Source organism: Cervus canadensis, chromosome 4, assembly GCF_019320065.1.
Source record: "Cervus canadensis isolate Bull #8, Minnesota chromosome 4, ASM1932006v1, whole genome shotgun sequence".
Taxonomy (NCBI): Eukaryota; Metazoa; Chordata; class Mammalia; order Artiodactyla; family Cervidae; genus Cervus; species Cervus canadensis.
Genome location: NC_057389.1, coordinates 1,029,468 through 1,054,763, shown reverse-complemented (window position 1 = coordinate 1,054,763; position 25,296 = coordinate 1,029,468). Strand labels below are relative to the sequence as shown.

At 42.3% G+C, this 25,296-nt stretch overlaps 1 protein-coding gene across 1 annotated transcript in view; it reads left to right on the top strand.

Moving 5' to 3' along the window:
* CAMK4 (calcium/calmodulin dependent protein kinase IV) overlaps nucleotides 1-25,296 on the top strand; it is a 246,675-nt gene that overhangs the window by 126,131 nt on the left and 95,248 nt on the right. The window contains exons 3-4 of the mRNA XM_043464487.1: nucleotides 21,109-21,171; nucleotides 23,583-23,665. Of these exons, the coding sequence (XP_043320422.1) occupies nucleotides 21,109-21,171; nucleotides 23,583-23,665 (146 nt within the window). The remainder of the gene's footprint in view (nucleotides 1-21,108; nucleotides 21,172-23,582; nucleotides 23,666-25,296) is intronic.

Below are 25,296 nucleotides of genomic sequence, written 5' to 3'. Positions count from 1 at the left end.
GCCTACCAGGCTCCTCCATCCATCCGTGGGATTTTCCAGGCAAGAGTACTGGGGTGGGTTGCCGTTTTTCTTCTCCAGGGGGATCTTCTCAACCCAGGGATCAAACCCAGGTCTCCTGCATTGTAGGCAAATGCTTTTACCATCTGAGCCACCAGGGGGATCCTACCGCCAGGCAGTCTGCATAGAAGTTAAATAAGCAGGGTGACAATATACAGCCTTGATGTACTCCTTTCCCAATTTTGAACCAGTTCATTGTTCCATGTCTGGTTCTAACTGTTGCTTCTTGACCTAACTGTTGCATAGAGGTTTCTCAGGATGCAGGTAAGGTGGTCTGGTATTCCCATCTCTTTAAGAACTTTCCATAGTTTGTTGTGATCCACACAGTCAAAGGCTTATTGTTATCAATGAATATATGGATATAATACCATGTTCTTTATCTATAGATAACTTTCATTTCTAGATTTAGAATACATTAATAATGACCAACATTATTAATGTCTGCAACTTAGTTTCAAATAATTCTCAACCAAAAAATGTGTGTATGTGTGTGCACATAAGGGGAGAGAGAAAGAAAATATGACAGAAATCAATAGTTACTAATTAGGACAATATACTAATGTTCATGCTGGTATTTCAAAATTTTAGTGTATGAAAAAATTCTCCTAACAAAAAATTTGTTTTAAAACATACTTTACCATTGAGATCTTGTTCAACTTAACTTTTCTTTGGCCATTCAGAAAGTGTTTCAAGATCTTACAGTTTCTAAATGTTGTGATAAACAACAGTGACTCTATTATAGAGGTATTGAAGTGCCAGAAAACAGAAAATGGTATTAATAGTTGAGCCAACTTTTTACTGTACTGAAACTCCTGAGCGCTTCCAGAAACAAGATCCATTTATCTCACTGCATTGTTAATGAGGATAAAGCTTCGATAGTAGTGAAAGTGAACAAGAAGGAAAATGAATTGAAGGGTTCTTTGGGTTGTTTGGACTTCCCTGGTGGCTCAAATGGTTAAAAAAAAAAAATTGCCTGCAATACAGGAGACCCAGGTTCAGTCCCTGGGTCGGGAAGAGCCTCTGGAGAAGGAAATAGCAACCCACTCCTATAGGTGGTTTATTTTGAAATTTTTTTCAAAATAGCATTAGAGATCCTTGGACCAAAGAAGTCATCAAGTCACTTGAAGTGGCATGCCTACTCTCCTCCTGGGAAGAGTATCTCATTTTGTAACTTTTTATTTTGAAACACAGGTTCACAGCCAGTGCCATCTCTGCTGCCCATTAGTAACTCGCTACCTTGCATGTAAGGACTAACATCAGGGGAACTGCAGACTTTGTAAAGCAAGTCCAGGGTAAAGGAAACAAGTCTTGCCATTTTCTTTCACTCATGAGCCTTTTGTCATCTCCATTTCATGTGATATTTAGAGGAAATTGAAATAGAGGAGAAGGATTTTCATAAGCTACATCCTCAGGTGGACAACTTTGGGATATTAAAGGATTCTGACAGGACATTGTTGGTATTACAAGACTTTTGAAAATGCTGAACTTAAAACTGTGTAGAAGGAAAAAATAGATTCAAGAAAGTGTCAAAATTGGAACAGATTAAGCAGATGGAACCTTCAGTCTGGACTGACTTTTGCTGAGTTAAATGGAATCACAACTTTTGAAGAATTTTGGGATAATAGAGGAACAAGTCATAAACATCTCTTTTCCTAAGAGTACAAACCTTGGGGTGTGTGTAAATAATCACACTTCAGCTGTATCAATATGACTCATTTTCAGGAACTGGTTGAGATTTAAGAAAATTATGATCATCAATCATTTATAGTGTCCCTGGAGTTTTGGAGATAAATATTTGAATTCTGAAATCCTGATGACATTTATAGCTATGTGGCTCAGCCCTTAAAATGACTGCGTTCCGTTTACTGTAAAATCCTTCTATGAATACCCAATATGGAATCTAAGGTTAGTCTCAGTGTGTAGATTCAGAGATTACGACTCTGAGAGCCCATCTCAGTCTCCTGACTCTCCATAGGAACGGCTTAGTTGTGCGGTAAGATCATGGACTGTGGAGCCAAGCAGCCTGAGTTCAGGATTACTTCCGCCATCACTATCTGGACGACTTTACAGCAGATATGTGCATCTCTTAATGTTAGTTTCTTCATCTGTGAAATGGGTTTAAGAACATCTAGTTCATGGCATTTTACTAACAACTACAAAGAGATAATTTATGTAAAATATTTCTCAGTACCTAGGGAGCATATAATAAATGGTGAGCATTTTTCTATTATTAGTTGTAATAGGTGGGGTCACAAAGAGTCAGACACAACTTAGAAACTGAACAACAACAATAACCACACAGGTATCTTATATCACAATATGGCGTCTGGTCCCATCACTTCATGGCAAATAGATGGGGAAACAGTGGAAACAGTGGCTGACTTTATTTTTTGGGGCTCCAAAATCACTGCAGGTGGTGATTGCAGCCATGAAATTAAAAGATGCTTACTCCTTGGAAGGAAAGTTATGACCAACCTAGACAGCATATTAAAAAGCAGAGACATTATTTGCCAACAAAGGTCTGTCCAGTCAAGGCTATGGTTTTTCCAGTGGTCACATATGGATGTGGGAGTTGGACTGTGAAGAAGGCTGAGCACCAAAGAATTGATGCTTTTGAACTATGGTGTTGGAGAAGACTCTTGAGAATCCCTTGGACTGCAAGGAGATCCAACCAGTCCATCCTAAAGGAGATCAGTCCTGGGTGTTCACTGGAAGTTGATGCTGAAGCTGAAACTCCAATACTTTGGCCACCTGATGGGAAGAGCTGACTCATTTGAAAAGACCCTGATGCTGGGAAAGATTAAAGGCGGGAGGAGAAGGGGATGACAGAGGATGAGACGGCTGGATGGTGTCACAGACTCGATGGACATGAGTTTGAGTAAACTCTGGGAGTTGGTGATGGACAGGGAGGCCTGGCGTGCTGTGATTCGTGGGGTCACAAAGAGTCGGACACGACTGAGCGACTGAACTGAACTGAACTGAACTGAGTGCTATCTTATTCTGTGTAATTCTAATGTTTTCATTAGCTTTATTGAAAACTAAGCAGTGAGCCACCATATATGCTGTATACTGCTGTATGAATAAATTATATCATTTTGGGAGTCCTTTTAAAATAATCTGCTGAAAATGGATATGTGTCTTTTTAAAATTAATTTTTATTGGCGTAGAGTTGCTTTACAATGTTGTGTTAGTTTCTGCTTCACAGTAAAGTGAGTCCACTATACATATACATACACCCCGTGTTTTCCGATCTCCTTCCCCTTTAGGTCACCAGAGTACTGAGCAGGGTTTCCTGAGCTATGCAGTAGGTTCTCACTATTTATCTCTTTTATACATAGTATCAATAATGTATATATGTCAATCTTGATCTCCCGATTCATCCACCCCCTATTTTACTATTATTGATAAAATTTATTGTGATACTAAAGATTTCTGGTCATATGACCCCATACTTAAATCTTGGATGCCCATGATTCCTAGATTCAACCCTCCTGTTTTATTCTGATTCTTGACGTTGGAGCACTGTCTCTTGATCTGTAGTGAGGAACGTGTTCTGGGTCTAAATGTTGTCATATTTTAGTTATTATAATATAAAGTTACCTATAGATTACTGGAAAAGCTTTTCTTGAATAATTTAACATTCACTTGGGAAATGTTTCTAACTTTTACAAAATTTTCATTAAATGCCCAAAGGCTAAAAGAGGCTTTTAATCTCTTCTCAGCTGGTTGAAGAGCTACACATTGTGCTTTGCTGGTCATTCTGTGAGTTAGTCTTTAGCTCGTGTTCCTCTTTCCTGATGTCCTTACGAAGTAGATCTTGGAGCCTGTAACTGTGCTGCCGCAGCAGACTTTAAAAGGTTGCTCTAGACTGAATTGCAGAAAGCACGCAGGCCTACCTCAAACTCTCAGTAGCTGGATCTCTAGGACATCTCCATTAGAGGAGTTTTCAGCTTCTTCAGTTCTGGAATGGAAGTAATGCCATTGATTCCACTCAGTAAACTGAAGGTTACCTGCTCTTATCTCTTTCTGTCTAACCTTTGGGAACATGGAAAACTGATCATAGGCCATTTGCTCTCAATTTCTGTGACATAGGTAAGAATGATGGCTAGGTTAATCAGGGTTAAAGATATGCATCTATTAAACTTTGCTAATACTTTAAATGTAGCTACTTTGAACCACTCATAGGTAGGCTCTAGAAGTGCAGTTAAGGTCGCCCTTGGTCAGTGATAGCGAGGACAATGATAAATCACTAGCTCAAATAGACTTTTTGGGCCCAATTGAGGTCTCAGAACACATTAAGGAAAGTAGCTTGCAGATAACAAGCTGTGTCAAGTGAAGTGAAACGCCAAGCGTTCTGTCTGTTGGAACCTATTGATTTTCATAGGGGCTATTGCTATTAAGCTAGGTACCCTGGAACAGAAACAGGGATATTTCTATTGAGTTTGTGACAAGTATATGTCTACAAGAGAAGAGAGATAACTGGGTAGAATGTTAATCTTGGCCTGATTTGTATGCTTTACCATTCAGAGATCCACTTGGAAGTCTGGATGTTCTTAGAGAAACTTAGTCATTCTAGTTTGATTTTTTTTTTTTTTGATAGAAACGCTGCTGGAATCCATCACAATTCAGCTCACTTATCTATCTTCTCATTATATTGATCTTTCACAGGCATTTTGTTGCTTTTTAAAAAATAATACCATAATTTAGAGGCAAGCTGGTGCAAGGGGAGTATGTGTACTAAGGCCGCAGCTCACGGAACGGCTGCCGTAATTTACCCCTAAGAGCTGGGGGCGTAGAGTGCAAGTGTTCATCACTCAGGCGTGTCCGGCTCTGCAACCCCGTGGACTGTAGCCCACCAGGCTTCTCTGTCCATTGACTTCTCTAAGCAGGAATACTGCAGTGGGTAGCCATTCCCTTCTTCTGGGTATCTTCCCGACCCAGGGGTTAAACCCAGGTCTCCTGCATTGAGGCAGATTCTTTACTCTCTGAGCCACCAGGGAAGCCCCAGGGGAGGAGGGAGAAAGAAAGAGACGGAGAAGGGGAGATACTGAATATACCAGTCCTGGTCTGTGTGCTGTTATCCGAAAGAAACATACTGTGCCCTTATACCATCTACTCAGGTTATCACGTTAAACCCTCTAGGACTTTTATAAGTGGTGAGTGGTTGGATGGTCTTCACCCTTTCTATGAAGTCTGTGGAGCAGCAGCAGGAGTGACTAGCCCGAACTAGAGGAAATCTTAGAGGGAGAGCTTATGTCACCATTCCCTAGCAGAAGATAGAGACGGAGCTTCATCAGAGACCTGAGTGCGGAAGGTCTGGTAACCAGAGGAGAGGTGCAGAGAGGCTGAGAGGAGCTCCGGGACGGAGAGCTGGGGAGCGGAGCGGACGGACCACAGCCGGAAAGGAGAGACAGGATGAGCCTGCAGGCACACTCAGGATCCCTGACGTGTGAGCTCCGGGAGGGAGAGCTGGGGAGTGGATGGGCCACGGCCAGGAAGGCCAGGAAAGCTGGAAGAGCTGGGAGAAGCAGATGAGCCTGAAGGCGCACTCAGGATCCCTGACTTGGTGAGGAGGAGAAGGGCTGTAAGCTTAGTGCTCACCACGAAAAACATTCTAATAAGTTTTGATTTTTATATTTATTTGTGGTAAAGGTTGAATAATGGTCAAAGCTGCATCTATCCAGAGAATGTAAGAAGAGAGGAGAGAAAAACGGCTAAGAGGAGATCAAGTCCTGGAACTCCAGACTGTCAATCTGCTGAGAGAGAAGAAATGAATGACTGTGTGCATAAGATATTGGTTAGAAGAAATCCAAATAATTTTCAGTATTGAATTAGCTTACAACAGTTTGTTTTTAAAGAAAGTGTTCTCAGATTACCATATGCCAGTTCAGCAATTTTAACAGGAAAGAATAAAAATGGGAGCCACACTTAATTATTCAGCAGTCTGTAGTAACCCCTTTCATATGTTAATGCAAAAATGCTTCATGGGAATTTTCCCTGGAAACCAAAAGACTCAATAGCATGGAGTCCTAAATTTGAGCCCTTTCTGTTTGATCCCAGCTAGGTCCTGAAAGAGAAAAAAGGCTAGAAAAAAAGGAAGGAATGATCGTGGCCCCGATCTGGTACTGAAGCTAGATACTGCTCCTTGCTAATCTGATTAAGGATGAAAAAGCCTTTGTGGACTGACACACAGACACCGAAGCTGAGTGCAGATCAGGTCACTCTGCGAAACGGGACTTCCTGTGAACAGAGAAAGCAAGCAATGTGTTTCTTTTCTAGATGCTGTAAAGCCTTAGGTTAGTGAGTGTCAGTATGCAGCGCCCACTAACAAGTGAAAGATAGTAATGGAGCGTGTAATGGGCACCGTTGCAGGCGTGGCTGCCTGTGTCTTTCTGTCTCATGCTACACCGGCCGCACGATGGTCCCACTGGTGGCTGTGTATGTGGCGTCTTTTCTCTCTTGTCTTTTGGGTAGACAGGATGCCGATGGTCCCGCCGGAGGCCGTGCGTATGGAATTCCAGTGTGCCCTCCGTTCCAAGTGTCAGTATCACAGGGTACGTTTAGTTAAAGCTACTCATACTTGAGCTCTATCCCAGAGGTCTGAAAAATGTATCAAATGGATAGGTATATCTACAATGCTTTTTGCCCCACAGGATACCAGGCTGTCACTGGGAGGATTTTCCTCTGAGATTTTGATATCAGGACAGTTTAGAACTATTTTTCCATTATATCATCAGGACATATTTGGGTGTCATGATCAGTTTCTAGGTGTGACAAAAATAATGAAGTAGTATAGGCTGTGAATGACTTCTTTAATTGATAAATCAAAGTGAATCCAAGTTTGCTATCCTCATCTTTTAAATTTTGACATATTTTTTGAAGGGGAATATGGATGAGTGTCATGATTTACCTACCATATTTATATCTGCATAAAAGAAGAAATTTAAGCATCCTTTATTTTCTATGACAGTTAAAATTCTTCCTGAATCTGGTACCAACTGGGTATCTGAGGGGAAAGTACTTAAAAGTTTTAGACAAAAATATCTTAGTTTTTTTTCCAGTTTGAGTCTCTTTTAGCTTAAAAGAATTTCTCTAGGGTAAACATTCAGTGTAAATCCAGCTCTGTCTTGGAGCTGTTTCTCTGTCACCCGCTCTTCCTACAGTGGCTTCTGGGTTCAAGGGCAGCTGTCACCGTGGAGCGTGGCCCCTTCCGTGACCACAGGGCAGAGGTACACACGGCCACTGCCGGCGCTGACCCCCGGGACGGGGAGGTAAGGGCGTGGCGGCTGCAGACGGCCGTGGAGCACATCAACACACCGTGGGCATGAATACAATCAGACACTCAGAGGAGGACAGGACCACCCAGTGCTTGGATCACAGGCCCTTTCCACAGCATTCCTCGCACCCTGACAATCCTGGGGACTGTTAGCAAGAGAGGGAGCGGTGCTGGATCCGCAGCATGGAATGTATGCACATCTGCCCAGTCAGTCAACGTGGGGCTTTATAGCTGAGCCATTCAGTCCAGAAGAGACTGGAGAGCACACTGATGGTGCATAGAGGACGTACACATCACTGCATAGAAACGGACTCTGAGAAGGACTGAGCCGGTATGCTTCCACTGTTGATTTCTGGAAGCATCTGATCTCTTCAGGAAAATGAAGCTCTGGGTTAAGATGTTAAGATGATTCCTCACCAAAGAAGGCAAATCCAGCTTTATGCAATGAGAGAGAATACCGCCGTGGAGCAAAATCAACCGGGAGTTTTTCTACAGACCTTAAATCATTAAGATTTGTAGTATCTCATTCTTACTGGAGCCCTAGAGCTTTATGATGTTACTTTTAGGATCATTTAAAAGTCTTTTTTGTCTATAGCATGTTCTTTTCCTTTTTAGAGGAAGTTTTTAGCATTTTTGAACAATTTTAACTGGGGTATCTGAAAGTCTTAATTATCTTAGAGAGATTGTCAAGGAGCTAAAGAGCATCCAGGTGTTCCCCTACTCAAAGCTATCCTCAGAAAGATATTCAACCCCAAGATGGTACTTAAATGCTAGTATTTCCAGGATCACTTTTTGTCTTAGTTATTTGTTTTTTGTTCTTTGACAGGTTACAGTCATAAGTGTCTTGAATATCTAAATTCTCAGTTTTGTGTCTCGTAGATGATCACCTAGTTTTAGGATCAAAGGGAGAATTCAGGCCTCTGAAAACACACAGTGTTCTGCCCTTCACTTCAAATGGTTTGGGGATTGTACCACCAAGTCATTGCTGTCCAATTGAAAGCAATGTAAAATGAGAACTGAATTTTGCTGTTTTCATGCTTCCTTAGTAATTTGTAAAGTGCTTTGAAAAGTACTGCCTTGATGGTGTGAAAATGACCAAAAAGAACAAAAGGGACATGACGAATTTGTTCCAGCTCTGTTAGAACTTGAATGTCTATAGGATCTGGCTGATCCCCAGGTCTGTAATAACCCAGGTGTTACCGTGATGGTCAGCAGTAATTAATAAACATAAGAAATGATCTTGAAGCTTCTATGGAGCTTAAGTAAAGTAGTACAGCTCTCATCCCAGTCTTCAAAAAAAGGTGAAGGACAAAAATAAACTCAAAATGGATTAAAGATCTAAATGTAAGACCAGAAACTATAAAACTCCTAGAGGAGAACATAGGCAAAACACTCTCCGACATAAATCACAGCAAGATCCTCTATGACCCACCTCCCAGAATATTGGAAATAAAAGCAAAACTAAACAAATGGGACCTAATGAAACTTAAAAACTTTTGCACAACAAAGGAAACTATAAGCAAGGTGAAAAGACAGCCTTCAGAATGGGAGAAAATAATAGCAAATGAAGAAATAGACAAAGGATTAATCTCGAAAACATACAAGCAACTCCTGTAGCTCAAAGATCTAAACAGACATTTCTCCAAAGAAGACATACAGATGGCTAACAAACACAAGAAAAGATGCTCAACATCACTCATTATCAGAGAAATGCAACTCAAAACCTCAATGAGGTACCATTACACGCCAGTCAGGATGGCTGCTATCCAAAAGTCTACAAGCAATAAATGCTGGAGGGGGTGTGGAGAAAAGGGAACCCTCTTACACTGTTGGTGGGAATGCAAACTAGTACAGCCGCTATGGAGAACAGTGTGGAGATTCCTTAAAAAACTGGAAATAGAACTGCCATATGACCCAGCAATCCCACTTCTGGGCATACACACTGAGGAAACCAGATCTGAAAGAGACACGTGCACCCCAATGTTCATTGCAGCACTGTTTATAATAGCCAGGACATGGAAGCAACCTAGATGCCCATCAGCAGACGAATGGATAAGGAAGCTGTGGTACATATACACAATGGAATGTTACTCGGCCATTAAAAAGGATTCATTTGAATCAGTTCTAATGAGATGGATGAAACTGGAGCCCATTACACAGAGTGAAGTAAGCCAGAAAGATAAAGACCATTACAGCATACTAACACATATATATGGGATTTATAAAGATGGTAATGATAACCCTATATGCAAAACAGAAAAAGAGACACAGAGGTACAGAACAGACTTTTGGACTCTGTGGGAGAAGGTGAGGGTGGGCTGATCTGAGAGAACAGCACTGAAACAAGTATACTATCAAGGGTGAAACAGATCACCAGCCCAGGTTGGATGCATGAGACAAGTGCTCAGGGCTGGTGCACTGGGAAGACCCAGAGGGATGGGATGGGGAGGGAGGTGGGAGGGGGGATCGGGATGGGGAACACATGTAAATCCATGGCTGATTCATGTCAATGTATGGCAAAAACCACTACAATATTGTAAACTAATTAGCCTCCAACTAATAAAAATAAATGAAAAAAAAAAGGTGAAGGAATGTGTTTAAATCTGAATTCAGAGAGGCATCAATTCCCCTCTTTGACTGCCATTCAGCAAGATTATATTGGACATAGTTTAGGATTTTAATAAAACTGTCTTCAACTTTTAGGGAAAAAGGATAAATAAAAACTATATTTTCCTGCTTGTTAGACATTTTTCCTTACTAGCACTGGAATGCTGTCGTAGATACCTTTATTTCTATGTTGTTTGTTTTCATTGGATTAATTTTTATGGAAAGACTTAGAAAATTGGAAATAGAAAACTGGGAAATGTTTACCTTGCTTTTACAAATTCTTTCAGGAACGACACTGAACGTCTACCATGGGCCAAGAGATTTTGTGTATATTCTCGTTTAATCCTTATAACAATAAAATGTGTAGGATAGCAATTATTATCCCCATCTTATCCATGAAGAAATTGAAATAATCCTCACATGGGATAAGAGACTTTATAAAGGGCTCTAAATGGTAGGTCCAGAATTCAAGTTAAATTTTTTTAAAAAGTACAGCCAAGGATGTTCATTACAGAATGACTTACATTAGTAACAAAATGTAAGAAATGTTTAAAGTATCTAAGCATAAGTTAGTGTTAGTCACTCAGTCGTGTCTGACTCTTTGCCCCCCCAGGGACTGTAGCCTGCCAGGCTCCTCTGTCGATGGAGTTCTCAGGCAAGAGTCCTGGAGCGGGGTAGCCATTTCTCTCTCCAGGGGATCTTCCCGACCCGGGGATCAAACGCACATCTCTTGCACTGCAGGCAGATTCTTCACCATCTGAGACCCCAGGGAAGGGCTATCTAACCATTAATGACACTGGGCCATTAGGAAGCTCCTTTACATTCTGCTTATGAACACTGGCGGTGGTCTAGTCGCTAAGTCGTGTCCAACTCTTGCAACCCCATAGACTGTAGCCCACCAGGCTCCTCTGTCCATGGGATTCTCCAGGTAAGAATACTGGAGTGAGTTCCCCTTTCCTTCTCCAGGGGATCTTCCCAACTCAGGGATCGAACCCATGTCTGCTGCATTGCAGGCAGATTCTTTACCAATGGAGTTACGAGGGAAGCCCCTTACGAACATTAGGTAGTCATAAAACTTTATGATCTTTTCAGTGAACATTGTAAGAAACAAAATTGTATTTCCGTTTCAAATATATAAGGAAATATGCACAATTTTTAAAAGTAAAAGGAAATAAAATGGCAATGTTAAAATGGTAGATACGTTACTACTCTCTTCTGCTTTTTATATTTTACTTAAAAAAAGTGACTATGATACCTTTATAAAAATAAATAATATTCATTTATTTTCTTCCAGCCCTGACAACATGAACATAAAGGAACATTTGGGAGGCTAACACTATATTTATTTTTTATCACCGGATATCAATTTCATTTTTGCATGGATTCGATCATGAGGGAATTGAAGTCACCTCATTGGGGAATATGGGAGTTGGAATCCAGCAGAGTTTTTCTTCTGAACTGTCCCTTGACAGGCACAGAGACAGAACAGAATGTTCATAGTCGTGTCCCTGATTTCTCTGCTTTCCAAGATCTCACTTCTCCTTCTTCGGGAATGCGTATGGATTCTAGTTCTCACTGTTCTCCTTTCTGATTTTTCATCATTTCACTCTCATTTAATCTCTTCTGTGTTGTGTTTGATACTCAGTGTGGGTCACACAAATGACAGTCAGGGTGTCCTGGTTGAAGAAGAAGCTGTGACGCTCTCTGTAACCTCCCCGGGGGAGCGGAGCAGCTGTGGGATGCCGCAGTGGGCTTAGACAGGCAGGGATTCCACCAGGGCTTTTATTACTTCTGTTTCTTGGAACAGTCCCTATTTATCCTAGGAGAGTGCAATCTAGAATAAGTAGTATAGTGACTCTTTGTAGCTCACAGTTTAGAAGTCACAGCTCTTGCCTGTATAGACTGGACGATCTGGGTACTCAGCTCTGCTTGTGAGACAGGCACTCTCCACTCCACTGATGTTGATGACATGATTTGGCTGGCAGGAGGAGAAGTGACTAACCAAACCCACTCTCATCTAAACAAAGCTGTTAAACCAGAGAGTTTTCCTTTGAGCCACTGATCTTTTATATTCAAACACTAGCACCATCCCTCATTTATTTATTCAATAAATTAATATATAGCAGGGGTTGGTAAGTAATGCTGGAGTTACTGACGGGTAAAAATAGACAGGCCATTTGCTATTATAGAGCTTATGTTCTGGGGGAAGAAGCAGGTAATTTACAACTAATGGTAACACAGATTTGTGTGAATTTATGAAGGGACTAGCGTGATGATCTCATGTGTGTATGTGAGCCTGCCTGTGTGCTAAGTCACTTCAGCCGTGGCTGACTCTGGCATGGACTCTGCCAGGCTCCTCTGTCCATGGAACTCTCCAGGCGAGAGTCCTGGAGTGGGTAACCCTGCCTTCCTCCAGGGGTCTTCCGACCCAGGGATTGAACCCGAGTCTCCTGCGGCTCCTCCACTGCAGGCAGATTCTTTTTCCCTGAGCTACCGGGAAACCCCGTGTATACGTGCATGTGCCTTCTTTTGGTGCAGTGACCTGGGAAAGCCTCCCCGTTGCTTTCTGAGTGAAGTGGGAGGGTCAAGGGGAGGAGGCCTGGAGCCAGGTCTGGAGGAGAGTGGCCAGTGTAGCAGGAAAACAAACTCCGCCCTCAAGGGTGAGTCCCCATCCCGAGCTGTGAGGCCTTGGGACAGGGAGGTAGCTTTATTCTGAGCACAGTGGGGTGCCAGCATTTGAACTGGTGAGGGACATGACCTGATTTACATTTTAAATATATCACTGGCTGCTGCATGCAGAGGGAGTGATCAGAGGCTAAAAATCAGAGCAGGGCTACTAGGTAGGCAGTATTACAATATTTGTAGCCTTTAAAGTAGAAGAAAAGTCAGACCAGAATGGTGACATGGCATAATCGATTTCATGTGAAGAAGGGAGTGAGCAGATATTCTATCAAATGCTGCTGACAGAGTAAGATAAGATCAGAAAAGTAGTTAGTCTCCTTCAAGAAGACCTCTGGTCTCTCCTATAAAGGCAGGTGAAGCCAGATTGAATTTCACTGACAAATCTATGAGGAAAGGGAGGAGGACGTGGAGAAAGAATACAGAGACCGCTCAGGAGAGGTTTTCTGCTAAGGGGAGCAGAGTTACACTTTGAAAGCAGGAAGAGGGGTAAGGGATTGGGGAATGAGATGTTTTTAAAGATAAGACGTATTAAATGAGGGTGACCCCCGCCATGTATTCTTAATGCCAGGGAGAGATACAGAGATGAAATAGGAGAAAAGTAAAAGTGAAAGTTGCTCAGTCGTGTCTGACTCTTTGCAACCCCATGGACTGTACAGTCCATGAAATTCTCTAGGCCAGAATACCGGAGTGGGTACCCTTTCCCTTCTCCAGAAAGAGGTATGTAAAGCCCTTTCTACTTTATGTATCATGTTCTTTTCCCATTTTTCTCTCCCTCTGTCAAATCTGTTTCTAAAGGAAGTCTGGCATCAGTCAAATCTTCTGTATAAGCTTTGTTCAGTTTGTTATCTCTCCCAGGAATATTTTAAGCCTGCTTCATTCACTGTAAAGTAAAAGCCTGTTGCCTGTGAAAGGGTTTCTAGCATCTGCGAGCAGGAAGGCTCGTATTTTAGACTTTAAGAATGAAGGAGAAGAGGTAGCCTCCCTTGAGAGAGCTGCTCTCTTCTGAACCTACCTGATGTACAGAGGCTTCAGGTTCTGAAAGACACGTGTCTTTTTTCCTGGGCTGAGCTTCTAAGAGGCATTTTTTTTCTAGCCTAAATCCTGTTCGGATCCTCAGGCTCCTCCTCTGTTGGAAAGCTCCCCTTTCCTCCATTTCGTTCTCCCAAATGTTTCAGAGAATGCAGAGTAGGAGGCAGTCATCACAGAACTACCAAAATACATTGTTTCACAGTTCTCAAAACCAAGCTTATTTGAGCTTTGTTAGTTTGTCTTCTCATTCTGATTAGAGCCAGACTGGCATTAGACTAGTCTCATTAAGTGTGGAATAGGAGACTGGCTTCTCTGCCACTCAGGTCTTCTTTCTGCCCCACCCCGCCACGCCCGTGGCTCCTCACGGCCCCCCCCCACTGAGGCGTCGCTGCTGAGCCGTGACCTCCTCTGCGTTACTGCCCCTTCCCTTCTCCTCTGAGTCCAAAGTTGTGCTGAAATATCTTGGAGAAGAACATTCAAGACAAAAGACTATCAAGGACAAAGTGAAAAGGCTCAGAAGTGGAGACAATCTTTGATTCTTCAAAGATCAATTTGATGATCAGCGAGCTACAGTAGATGGCTCAGTGGTAAAGAGTCCGCCTGCAAGGCAGGAGATGCTAGAGACATGGGTTCCACCCCTGGGTTAGGAAGATCCTCTGGAGTGGGAAATGGCAACCTACTCCTATATGCTTGACTGGAGAACTCCATGGACAGAGGAGCCTGGTGGGCTACAGTCCACGGGGTCGCACAGAGCCGACACGACTGGGCAGCGGAGCACACACACGCGCCAGCGATAGTCCAAGGCGGTGAATAGTGTGTGAGTCCAGCTCCGGGCAGGACCACACTGTTGCTTGCATCTTTCTAAACCCGATGCTCTCCAGTCTTTACCGTCTCAGTAAATGGCAATATCATTCCTCCCATTTCTCAGGCAGAAAAGCAAGCAGTCACCCTTTACACTAAGGTAGTCGTGAGATGCCCAGGTTTCTGTTAGATGAAGAAGATAAAGGAGTAATCAGATCCGGCTAAAGTTCTGTAGGTATTGGAGAGAATAGCTTCATGTAGGAAAACCTCAATATTTTTATGTGTCTCACATTTGGTGTATGCGTGTTCAAGTAGCAGTTCTTGGCTTTCAGATCCTTGTAGGTTAAAACTGTCATTCTTGAATTTAACAAAGCTCCTGTTGTCAAGTCATTTCACCAAGCATGTTATTGCCAACACATCCTTGTTGATATGTCTGAAAACAGGATGCTAAATTAAGCAGAAACTGTGCAGAAAAGAGTTGTGAAAAGTTAAAGGTACTTTTCTGCTTATTTACCATTAATAATTTATATTTTGCCTCTTTTCACAAAGAATCTAAGGAGCACAGTTCTGTAGTTCACATCATGTTCTCTGGTCATTGTTTAAACCAAAAATGAGCCTAAAAAGTCAGAGAACTAACAGAGACAAAATAAGACTTACGATCTCCATCCCTGCAAAGAGAATGAGATGAAAGTGAGCATTTATGTGGAGATGCTGCTTTACTTGACTGACTCCTAGAAGAAGCAGAGCAGGAGCCAGCTTGCCCAGAGTACTGGGAGTTCCCGAGTCTGGATCTCGACCCTGTCTGAGACGGCCAGAGGATCGAGGCCACGAGAGATATGGGGGTGCAGTTACTCTCCTTTCCAGTTACTTCACCACCTGTGTCTCTATTCATTATTCTCACATGCAGAGACTGGTTTTCCTTTTTTTTCCTACTTAATTCCTCAGTACTTTCTTCTTCATGTATTTTCAATTCTTCCTTCTTTTTTCCCTTAGCCTTCCACATCCCAGAGTAGCAGTGTATTTGCTGTGTGTCTCAGTGAAGGGCCCACGTCTGATCGACTGTTCGATGGTGGAGCCTTCTTCTCTGATGTTACTCTGGAACTGCACCTCTTACCCATTTCTCTCTCTCCCTCCATGGAGGCAGACAGCAAAGTTGGGATTTCTTTCAGTATTGAGGAATCTTGATTTCCATGGAGTTTTAAAACTGTACAAATGATTTTATGATGATGGAAAGATGTATTTCTTTGACTGTTTAAGGTAGTTCAGTTCAGTCATTCAGTCGTGTCTGGCTCTTTGCGGTCATCACATGGGGAGGCTAAAACATGGCTTTACATGTGCCCAAGCCATCTAAGATTATCAGTGTCACATTGGCGGCTCTTCAGCGGCACAAAGAGTGTAAATGGAAGAAAAGCTCTTTCTGATGGGCAGTAAAATACAGTAAATCAGGCAAGCAGCTCTGGTCCCATTGCAGTCAGTCTGATTTTCCTGTGACGGATTAAAACTGTGACTGGGCCAAACGCCCGTGGGCCTCCCAGATCCCTTGCACCTAACTGTCTTCAGACCAGGCAGGGCTGTATGGCGTGCTGGCTGCTGACATCCGTAGGCCAGCCCGGACACACATTTCAAGCTTCTGACTCCTCCAGCCACTTCTAAGTTTGAATGAGATATGACACCTGATGAAAAGCAATACGGCATCGCAAGTGACTGTCCGAGACTACATATGGAACCCAGAGGTATACAAATTCAACACCTCGGGGCCAAAATTGGCCAGTGGGAAAGAGGAGGGAGTTCCTGGGCAGGTGAATCCCCTCTCTCCCCACTGTCCCCTGAACTGGAAGGCGTGGCGATCGTGTGTGGGTCCTCCGGGGAGGGGCTGTGTGCCAGCTGGGTGCGGCTGCCCCGTGACCTGCTGCGTTCTTACGGCTCTGCAGCCGTGGCTGACGTACCTCGCTGTCCTTCCCTTTCTCCTCACGCTCGCTGCATTGGGGGTGCTCATTCCAAATAAAAACCTGAACGTTAATCCTCACCTTATGTTTGTTCTCTGGGAAGCTAAAGTTAGAATTTTCTTGTGTATTTAATTTTTGTGTATATGTGTAATGTGTATTTTTATCATTGAAAATTGTTAGCAATTAAAAACCATCATTCTCCAAGTTATTTTGTACATAGTGAAGGTATGTTTTATGGGTTTTCAGATGAAAAACTCAAGAGTGACCATGATTGGACAAAACTCCTATACAACAGTGTTGTTGTTGATTTGTTAAAGCCATCTGTGGATGCTTCTGAAAGATGCAAATTACAGTAGCTCTTGAAGCTAATTTCAAGCGGCAGTAATGACTGTTCATGTCGCTGCCCACTTTTGTGGCTTGCTTGACAGTCATGTTCTTGGAAAAATAGCACTTACTCTGAATGGCCGTGCCCGCACTCGGACCCTCTCCTAACCTGCCCAGGTGTTTTAAAGTCAGCTGTCTACTCCTGACCGCCGGGCAGGCTGTCTGCGGTGCCTCTCTGCTTGCAGACCCCGGGCTCTGGGCGGCTGGCTCAGTGGTTGGGCCCGTGGGCTCCGCTGCCCCCCGCACCTGGGGCACGGGATGAGCCCATACCCCCTGCGCTGGCACCAGGGAAGGCCCTGCCCAGGTGTTTGGAAGGGAAAGTCAGAAATGGGAAGGCAGCAATACCTTCTGGAGCAGGAGAAACACTGGGGAGGTGTCAGGCAAGGTGGCTGGCAGGACGCACCCAGGGTGACCTCCGCACCACGACACCTTAGGGGGAACCACCCCCACAGTTCGGCTGTCTAGGGACCTCTAGACTTTGTTTCGAAAAGGTGACAAGTGACTCTCAGCTAATCTCTGTGGGAGAGATGTTCTGACCTGAGACTTGCTCTGTCCTTGGCTTCTCAGCCGTTTGTCTCCTCTGTTGTCCCTTTCTCCCCTTCGGCCTCATTCCTACTGGATTCCTCAGGTGCATTGCCTTGGCTGCTAGTCCAGGTTTTGCCCCGTAGTTTACTCTCTGTGGATTGATGACTGTAAATACCCCAGTTTTCTCTAGTTTCTTCTTTCTAAGATTCTTCCTGGCCTCCACTTGAGTCATGACCCGCGTTCAGTCTGGGCTTCAGCATTCAGGCGAGCAGGGAGGAGACGGCGTTCACGTTTTTCTTTCAGTTAAATTATTACTGCAATTTTGTTTTTTTTCTAGTTTCTGCTTCCAGATGTGTAATGTTGAGGTTTCTGGAGTAGCGGTTCTCAAACTTGTGGGCTATAGGAGCCCTGTCTACTCTCTAACTCACTGAGAATCCCAAATAGCTACACATTTACTGACTCAGTGGTAAAGAATCCACCTGCTGTGCAGAAGACTCAGGAGATGCGGGTTCGATCCCTGGGTCAGGAAGATCCCCTGGAGGAGGAAATGACAACCCACTCCAGTACTCTTGCCTGGAAAATCCCATGGACGGAGGAGCCTGCTGGGCTTCAGTCCACGGGGTCGCAAAAGAGTCAGACAAGACAGCACAGCACACACACACACATTTACTGTATTAGAGACTGAAGAATCTATAATAAGAGATTAAAGAATTTTGAGTGTTAATTAACTAAAGCTATAGTAGTAATAAATCCAGTTCTATTATATTTTAACATAAATAATATTTACAGTGAAAAATAAGTTTATTTTCCAAAAGATAAAAATACTTAGAAGAGTGTCATTATTTTGTAAATCTCTTTATTATCTGGCTCAATAGAAGACAGTTTAATTCTCAACTACTTCTGCATTCAATTTGTTTTGTTTCAAGTATAGGAAAAAAAAAAATCTAGTCTCACCCAGCTGCATAGTTGGAAAAGGGCCTTTTATATACCCTGAAAAGAGTCTTAGGGACCCAGAAGGGTCCTCCAATCATACTTTGAGAGCTACTAATCTTAAGTATAGTGGGAAAATAATTACCCTTTGCAAAATTAACTTTAAAGAAAATTAATTCTGAATTAAAAACAAACAACTACAGTAGAAGTGTGTTATTCCAAATAATCTAATCTGCTATGAATATTTCCAGAGTTAAGATAGTTTTCAAAGAACTAATTTTTGAAGGCATCCCGATATTTAATGTATTGATATAACATGATAAAACCACCACAGTATTGTAAAGTAATTAGCCTCCAATTAAAATAAATTAATTAAAATAAATAGATTTGCTTAAAATTCATATTGGTATTAAAAGATTTTACTATATCATGTGAAAAGAGTTAAAGGATATCTCTGATACTTATTTTAAATGGATCAAAATTATGAAAACAAGGAAGAAAACCTTGTATTACATGAACATTAAATGTGTAATAAGAAACATAGGTTCGACTGTTAACAAATCTTAGAGACACTCATGTTCTGAAATTTTTTTAAACATCACACAATAATGAAAAAATATATATATATATATATTTGTATTAGTGAGGAAATTCAAGTTGTCCTATGGAGAAGATTGTGATTAAAAAAAAATGCATATTCACTGGATGAATCCTTCTTACATGAGACATCTGAGATAGTCAGACTCATGGAAGCCGAGAGCAGGCTTGTGCTTCCTGAAGGATGGCTGGGGAGGGCGTGGAGAGTTGCTGTTCAGTGGGCATCAAGTTATACAAGGTCAGAAAGGTCCAGAGAGCTACTGTACAGCACATTGCCTGTAGTTAACAGTAAGATACTGTTTGCTTAAAAATTTGTTAAGAGGGTAGATTTCACATTAAGTGTTCTTAACCGCCTCCCCCCCAACACACACACACACACACAACAAAGGGACAAGGGAAACTTTTGGAGGTGATGGATGTATTTATTACGTTGATTATGGTGATGGGAACTTGTGTCCAGACTCACCACATTGTATACATTGATTATGTGTGGGTTTTTGTATATCATTTATGCCTTAGCAAAGATAGAAAAAGTGTTACATTTTTAAAGTAATTAAAAAATTATTATGTGTATGGAGATTTTCCTCAATAGCATCTGCAGAGCTGAAATGGAGTGTGAGCCAGGAGCTCTTCGGAAGAAATCTGTCAGTGTCGGCCTGCTTTAGCAACGCCTCTCTCTGTCAGAGATCTCCCATCTGATGCAAGTAGAATGTCTTTTGTTCAATAGCAAATTTTCATGAAATAGGTGATTTGTTTCACTTGGTATGTGAACTCGTATAGCGTTTTCCTCTAACACCACGTCGCCCCCAAACCGTGTGGTCTACATGCCATGGGTCAGGCTCCCGGATGCCACCAGCGGCCCACACCTCACACCAGCACCGCCCGTGCACACTCGAGCGTCTTTCTTCACTTTATTTTAACAATAGTGTGACTTTTAATGGCTAATAGCTTCAGAGCCTTTTAGAGTTAGCCCACTGTTTGAGTGATAGCAATGTTCTGACTCATAGAAACATGATCCTCCACTGAACAATGAAATTTTTAAAACACAACTTGTTTATAGCTTATGGTCTTCTTCTTATGGCATTTTATAGAGGAGTTTTATGCCCAAAATTAGATTATAATCTTCCTCTGAAAAAGATCACTTTTATTTGTTTTTTCATATGCCTGGCATTGTTTAATATGAGCCTGAGCACATACAAAACTGTATTAAACCCTTACTATGTGGTATGCATTTATTACATATACATTCACGAGAGATCCTTGACTCCCCTGGTTCCAAGGAACATGTTTTCTTTTTGTCAAATGGCTCATATTTGTAAGCTTTCCTCTGCCTGAGATATTTGGAGAATGTGATGAAAGCTGTATGCCCTCTTCCATCCCAGAAAACATAGGTCTGAGGAACTGTTTTATCCAAATCTGTACTCCAGGCTTCCATATCAACTAGAATCACTATTTCCTTAGACCCCTTTACTTTGCTTCAGCTTACATCACTGGTGGCATCAAGCAGCTTCAGATAGTGTCAGTGGAAGAGGAGATTCGGTAGCTCACACAGTAGGAAAGCTCAGAGCGCAGACTCGCCTGTGAGTGACTGAACCCAGGGGGTCACACAGTCAGCGGTGCTCACTCTTCCTCTCTAGCAGCGTCGGCTCCGTTTTCAGGGACGTGGTCTCCAAAGGGCATCAGTAACAGTCCCTGGTAGTGGCCGACTCCATCCTCTTTTTCTCTCCCAATTTGCGAGGAAAAGAGAATGCTTTGTTGATTATTTGAGTAAAATATTGGGGGAGGCCTGGTTGTGATGGCTTGGGTCTGTTGATTCTCTGCCTCAGTCACTCTGGCTGCAGAGTGAGTCCTCTGACTGGTCGGGCTGGGTGATACGCTCACTTCTGTGGGAAACAAGCAGGTAAAGTGGCTGACAGCTCCAGTGCGTTTGAATCAAGCCTTTTAAAAGAAAGGAAGAGAAGGAGGAGGAATAGGTTGAGATGAACTTGTGCCTGAGTGGTGATAGGGATGACTTTTGACAGCAGAGGAGCCACATAAAGGGTCTGACGAATTGTGACCCGTATTTGTAGCTAGTTCCCTTCATGTCTGAAGCAGAGGGGAAAGACATGCAGCTGGGCAGAAAGGGAGGGAGGTAACATAAGAAAAAAGCTTAGAAATTCACCTGTGCCATTGACCTGATTCATCCAGTGGTTATTGCTGTTTCTGATTCTCTGCTACAATGAAGACATTTCTAAGGTGGGAGTATCCTTCAGTTTCTCTCATTTTGCCTTTTAGGTGGACAAAAAAATCGTAAGAACTGAGATAGGAGTTCTTCTTCGCCTCTCACATCCAAACATTGTAAGTGGTTTTTAGCCTACTATTTCAAATAATCTGCAAAGTTGCAGAATGAGATTTTTGTTCTTTACTGTCCATTCTGATGATAAGAAGGAGATTCTTTCACTGCCAGTAAGTAGCCACCTTTGCCTAATTCTTGTCTTTATCTGATCTTGTTTTTCAATTCTTTAACTGAATAAATCTTAAGAATAATACCCCTTGAAAGAGTTTCGAAATGGGCACACCCGCAATATATACCATTGTTATTTTCATGCATGAGGATAACTAAAATTGGAGAGCTTTTTTTCACTCTAATAAAACACAGGCTTTTTCCTTTTGTGTGCCTGTCTTATTAATATGCCATTGCTGAAAATGCCTGTGAAGAAAATGCATTGCTTTCCAAAGTCATTTGAGTCTCCTGTGAGAGAGTATTTGCTTCAGAAACAATGCAAAGATTCAAATAAATAATGTGCCTGAATAGAGAAAATAAAACATGCTCGGAAGCTCTGCTCTTGGCCATGTCCAGATAAAGGCACTGAGGGAGAGGGCTGGGGGAAGCTTACTTGAGCCAATGAAGTGAAAAGAACAAAACCATTTTCCAGGCCACAACTTATTTTTATAAAGTGAGCCAGTTACTTAAAATATTTTACTCATTTCACTGAGAAATTTGTGGTGTCTCAGAGGATGACCAGCATGCTTTGGCTCAAGGCCAAGTGCTTACAAGTTGTTTATTAGTTAGCAATTCAGTTGTAAATATCAGAAAACTTGAATATGGTGGTCTAAACAAATATTTTTCTTATAAGAAATCAGAAGGTAGGCAGTTGTTAGCAACAGTTCAGCTCCTCAGTGATGTCATCCAAGACTCATCCATTGGTTCTCCCATCTTTTGTCCTTTTTCCTGATCCCAACTTGGGATCGAACCCCCTGCATTGGAAGCATGGAGTCCCAACCACTGTGCTCTGTGTCCTTAGTCACTCAGTCATGTCTGACTCTTTGTGACCCCGTGGACTGTAGCCCACCAGGCTCCTCTGAATAGGAGCCTGGCTCCTGTAGCCCACCAGGCTCCTGTAGCCCACCAGGCTCCTCTAGAATACTAGAGTGGGTTGTCATGCCCTCCTCTAGGGGATCTTCCCAACCCAGGGATCGAACCCAGGTCTTCCTCACTGCAGGTGGATTCTTACCAACTGAGCCACCAGGGAATCCCAAGAATACTGGAGTGGGTAGCCTATCCCTTCTCCAGAGCATCTTCCCGACCCAGGAATCAAACTGGGGTCTCCTGCACTGCAGATGGGTTCTTTACCCGCTGAGCCGCCAGGGAGGCCCCTTAGCCACTGTACCACCGGGGGCTCCCGCTCTCCCGTCTTCAGGGCGCAGCTTTCGCCTCCTTGCTTCTCCCTCGCGGCCCCTGATACGGCTGCTCTACAGTCTAAACAAGTCTCCAGGTCTGTGTTCAAGACAGAAGGGAGCCGAACGGTTTAACCAGCAGAGTCTGATAAAAAGAGTAAACGCTTTTCCAGAATTTCCAGTTGCAGAATTCTCTTCAGATTTTACTGGCCACAGCTGGTCACACAATCACCCTAAACTGCATGAAGACTGGAAAATTAAGGACCTGGGTTATCATAAATGGCTAAGACTAAACATAATTTGAGACTAGGTACCTTGCTTCCCCAAACAAGAGTTTTGTTTGCAGTACAGTAGGGAGAGAAGGGCTTTGGGTAAGCAATTGGCAAAATTTGCCATATACAGTCATCATTTTTACATAATCTATCTTATTTCTTTCAAAAAGAAGTCAATATGAAATTTTCCTTAAATATATATATATCAGTCCTGGTCACTTGATTCTCAGAAGAAAATATCCAAAGTTGGGTGGATTATCTGAATATCATGAGAACCCTGTTATGATCAGTCAAATCACTGTATCTGTTACTTTTCTGAGTATTCTTTTATCTACTAGCAACTCTTTATCTGTTAAGGGATTCCCTTTCTATGCTGATAGAATTTAACGTGGTCTGTTCTGTCTCAGACCCCTAATTGAAGTCTTGTTCTGAGAGAAAGATACATTTGCATCTCTACCAATCATGATGGTTTCAAATGCTTTAGGAGGTTTTGTTTGCTTCTGGTTTGTTTTTTTAAAATTCGGTTGAAATTCAAACATTTGGATGATTTGGCAAAATTTAGGAAGTGCTTCTAGGGCAGATATCTTTAGCTATCAAAAGGAAAAATATAAAAGTTCAAAAGGATCTTTGAACAAATGAGGTGACTGATAAAGAAACAACTGGAGAGTGACAAATGACTGCCTGCTACTGGAATAAGGAACCTTTATTAACCATGATCCAACGCATTGCTATCACAGACAGTGCTGTTGTAGCCATAGTTTTAATGATTTCCTAAAGATGAAAATAAAGAACTTGTGATTTTTTTATATCTTTTCCCAGATAAAACTTAAAGAGATATTTGAAACCCCTACAGAAATCAGTCTGGTCTTAGAACTCGTCACAGGAGGAGAGCTGTTTGACAGGTGAGTGGGTCCTAGAAATATAACTACAGTACAGTTTTGCATCCAATCACCAAAAATAACTGAAGGGAAATTTCTCCTGAAATTCTTCATAATGACATGTTATACCAGTTGATAACTTCTACTAGGATAGTTCTTAAATATTTGATAAGAGGTGGGTAAATGAAAATTTGGGATGCTTAGTGAATGAAAAAATCATTGTTCTATTTACTTTTAAAAACATCTACTTTCTAGATACAAAACAATTTCAAAAGTCTTACTAAATCTAAGCTCAACAGTAAGATTTAAGAGAATATTTTGTGAGAAAGTATTTGATGAAAATTATAGATAGTTAGGCGTGTATTAATAGTATTCTTTGTTATGATTCAAAGCTCATGAAAATCAATTCTCTCCAAATGATTGTTTCTAGGCCCACTTTCTTTTATAGGCTCTTTAAAGAGTTCCAAGTTGCAGAGAAAAATATGTTCTATTATATCCAATTATAGCCAATTTTAGTTGTCTGTTCATACATTCATCACTCAAGGTGGAGGTTTGAGGGTGGCAGGGAGCATGTACAGAAATCTGGTGGAGCATAACACAGACGCGTTATTTGTGCACGTTTTAAGTTTGTGCATGCTTTAAGTTTCCATAGCTCTCCCACCCTCCTCATCTCGGAATTCCCTGTTTGCCCTGATGTGATCTTGGAAGCTCTTTGCTGTGCTGATCAGGGTAATTAAACAAAAATGAATCTGGAAGAAGACAAAGAAACTGAGTAGGCTTATATTAGAAATGTTAAGAAACTGCAGTTTCTGTGGTGTAAACATCTTATTGGTTGAAGAATGGGTGAAGAGCTAAGTGGACCGAAGGCAGAAGAGAGGGTGAGGACCACTGATGTAGCCTGAACGCCTGGAGCGCAGTAAATTCTCAGTAAGCAGTTGCTGCAGGATGAGTACATGAGCAGCTGCTGCGGTGATGGCCTCTGAGGAGAAAGATGCCTAAGGCAAGCAGGTTTAGAATGTGCTGGAGAAAGGCATGCCCCCCATTCCCCCTCCCCAGCTCCACCCGGCTAAAGTTGCTGCCTCTTCAAGAGCTTGCAGAAGTCTTCAAACTTTTCACTGTTGTTGTTTAGTCACTAAGTCCTGTCCAACTCTTTGTGACCCCGTGGACTGTAGCCCACTAGGCTCCTCTGTCCTTGGAATTCTCCGGGCAAGAATACTGGCGTGGTTTTCCCTTTCCTTCTCCAGGGATCTTCCTGATGCAGGGATCGAACCATGTCTCCTGCATTGGCAGGCGGGTTCTTTACCACTTAACCACCTGGGAAGCTCCATTTCCAAAGGTCTGTCTGCTTTTAATGTTACACAGTGAGGATTTTGACCTTCAGATTGGAAGGAGCAAAATGGCCTTGATTGGAGCCACATATATATCTTCAACAGATACATAATTTTGTTCAGATGCATATTAAAGTTTCCTTAGAACAGGTTATGTGAATAACCAGATTTTTAGAATTATAGCATTTAGACTGTGTTCATTCTTTACAGATAAATGAATCACCTGAGATACGTAAGCATAGGTAGCCTCCACATACACTTCTTGTGGGATTTGGTTTATAATCATTTGGACTCATGTTGTAAATCCTGACTCAGAGTGGTTTGCTT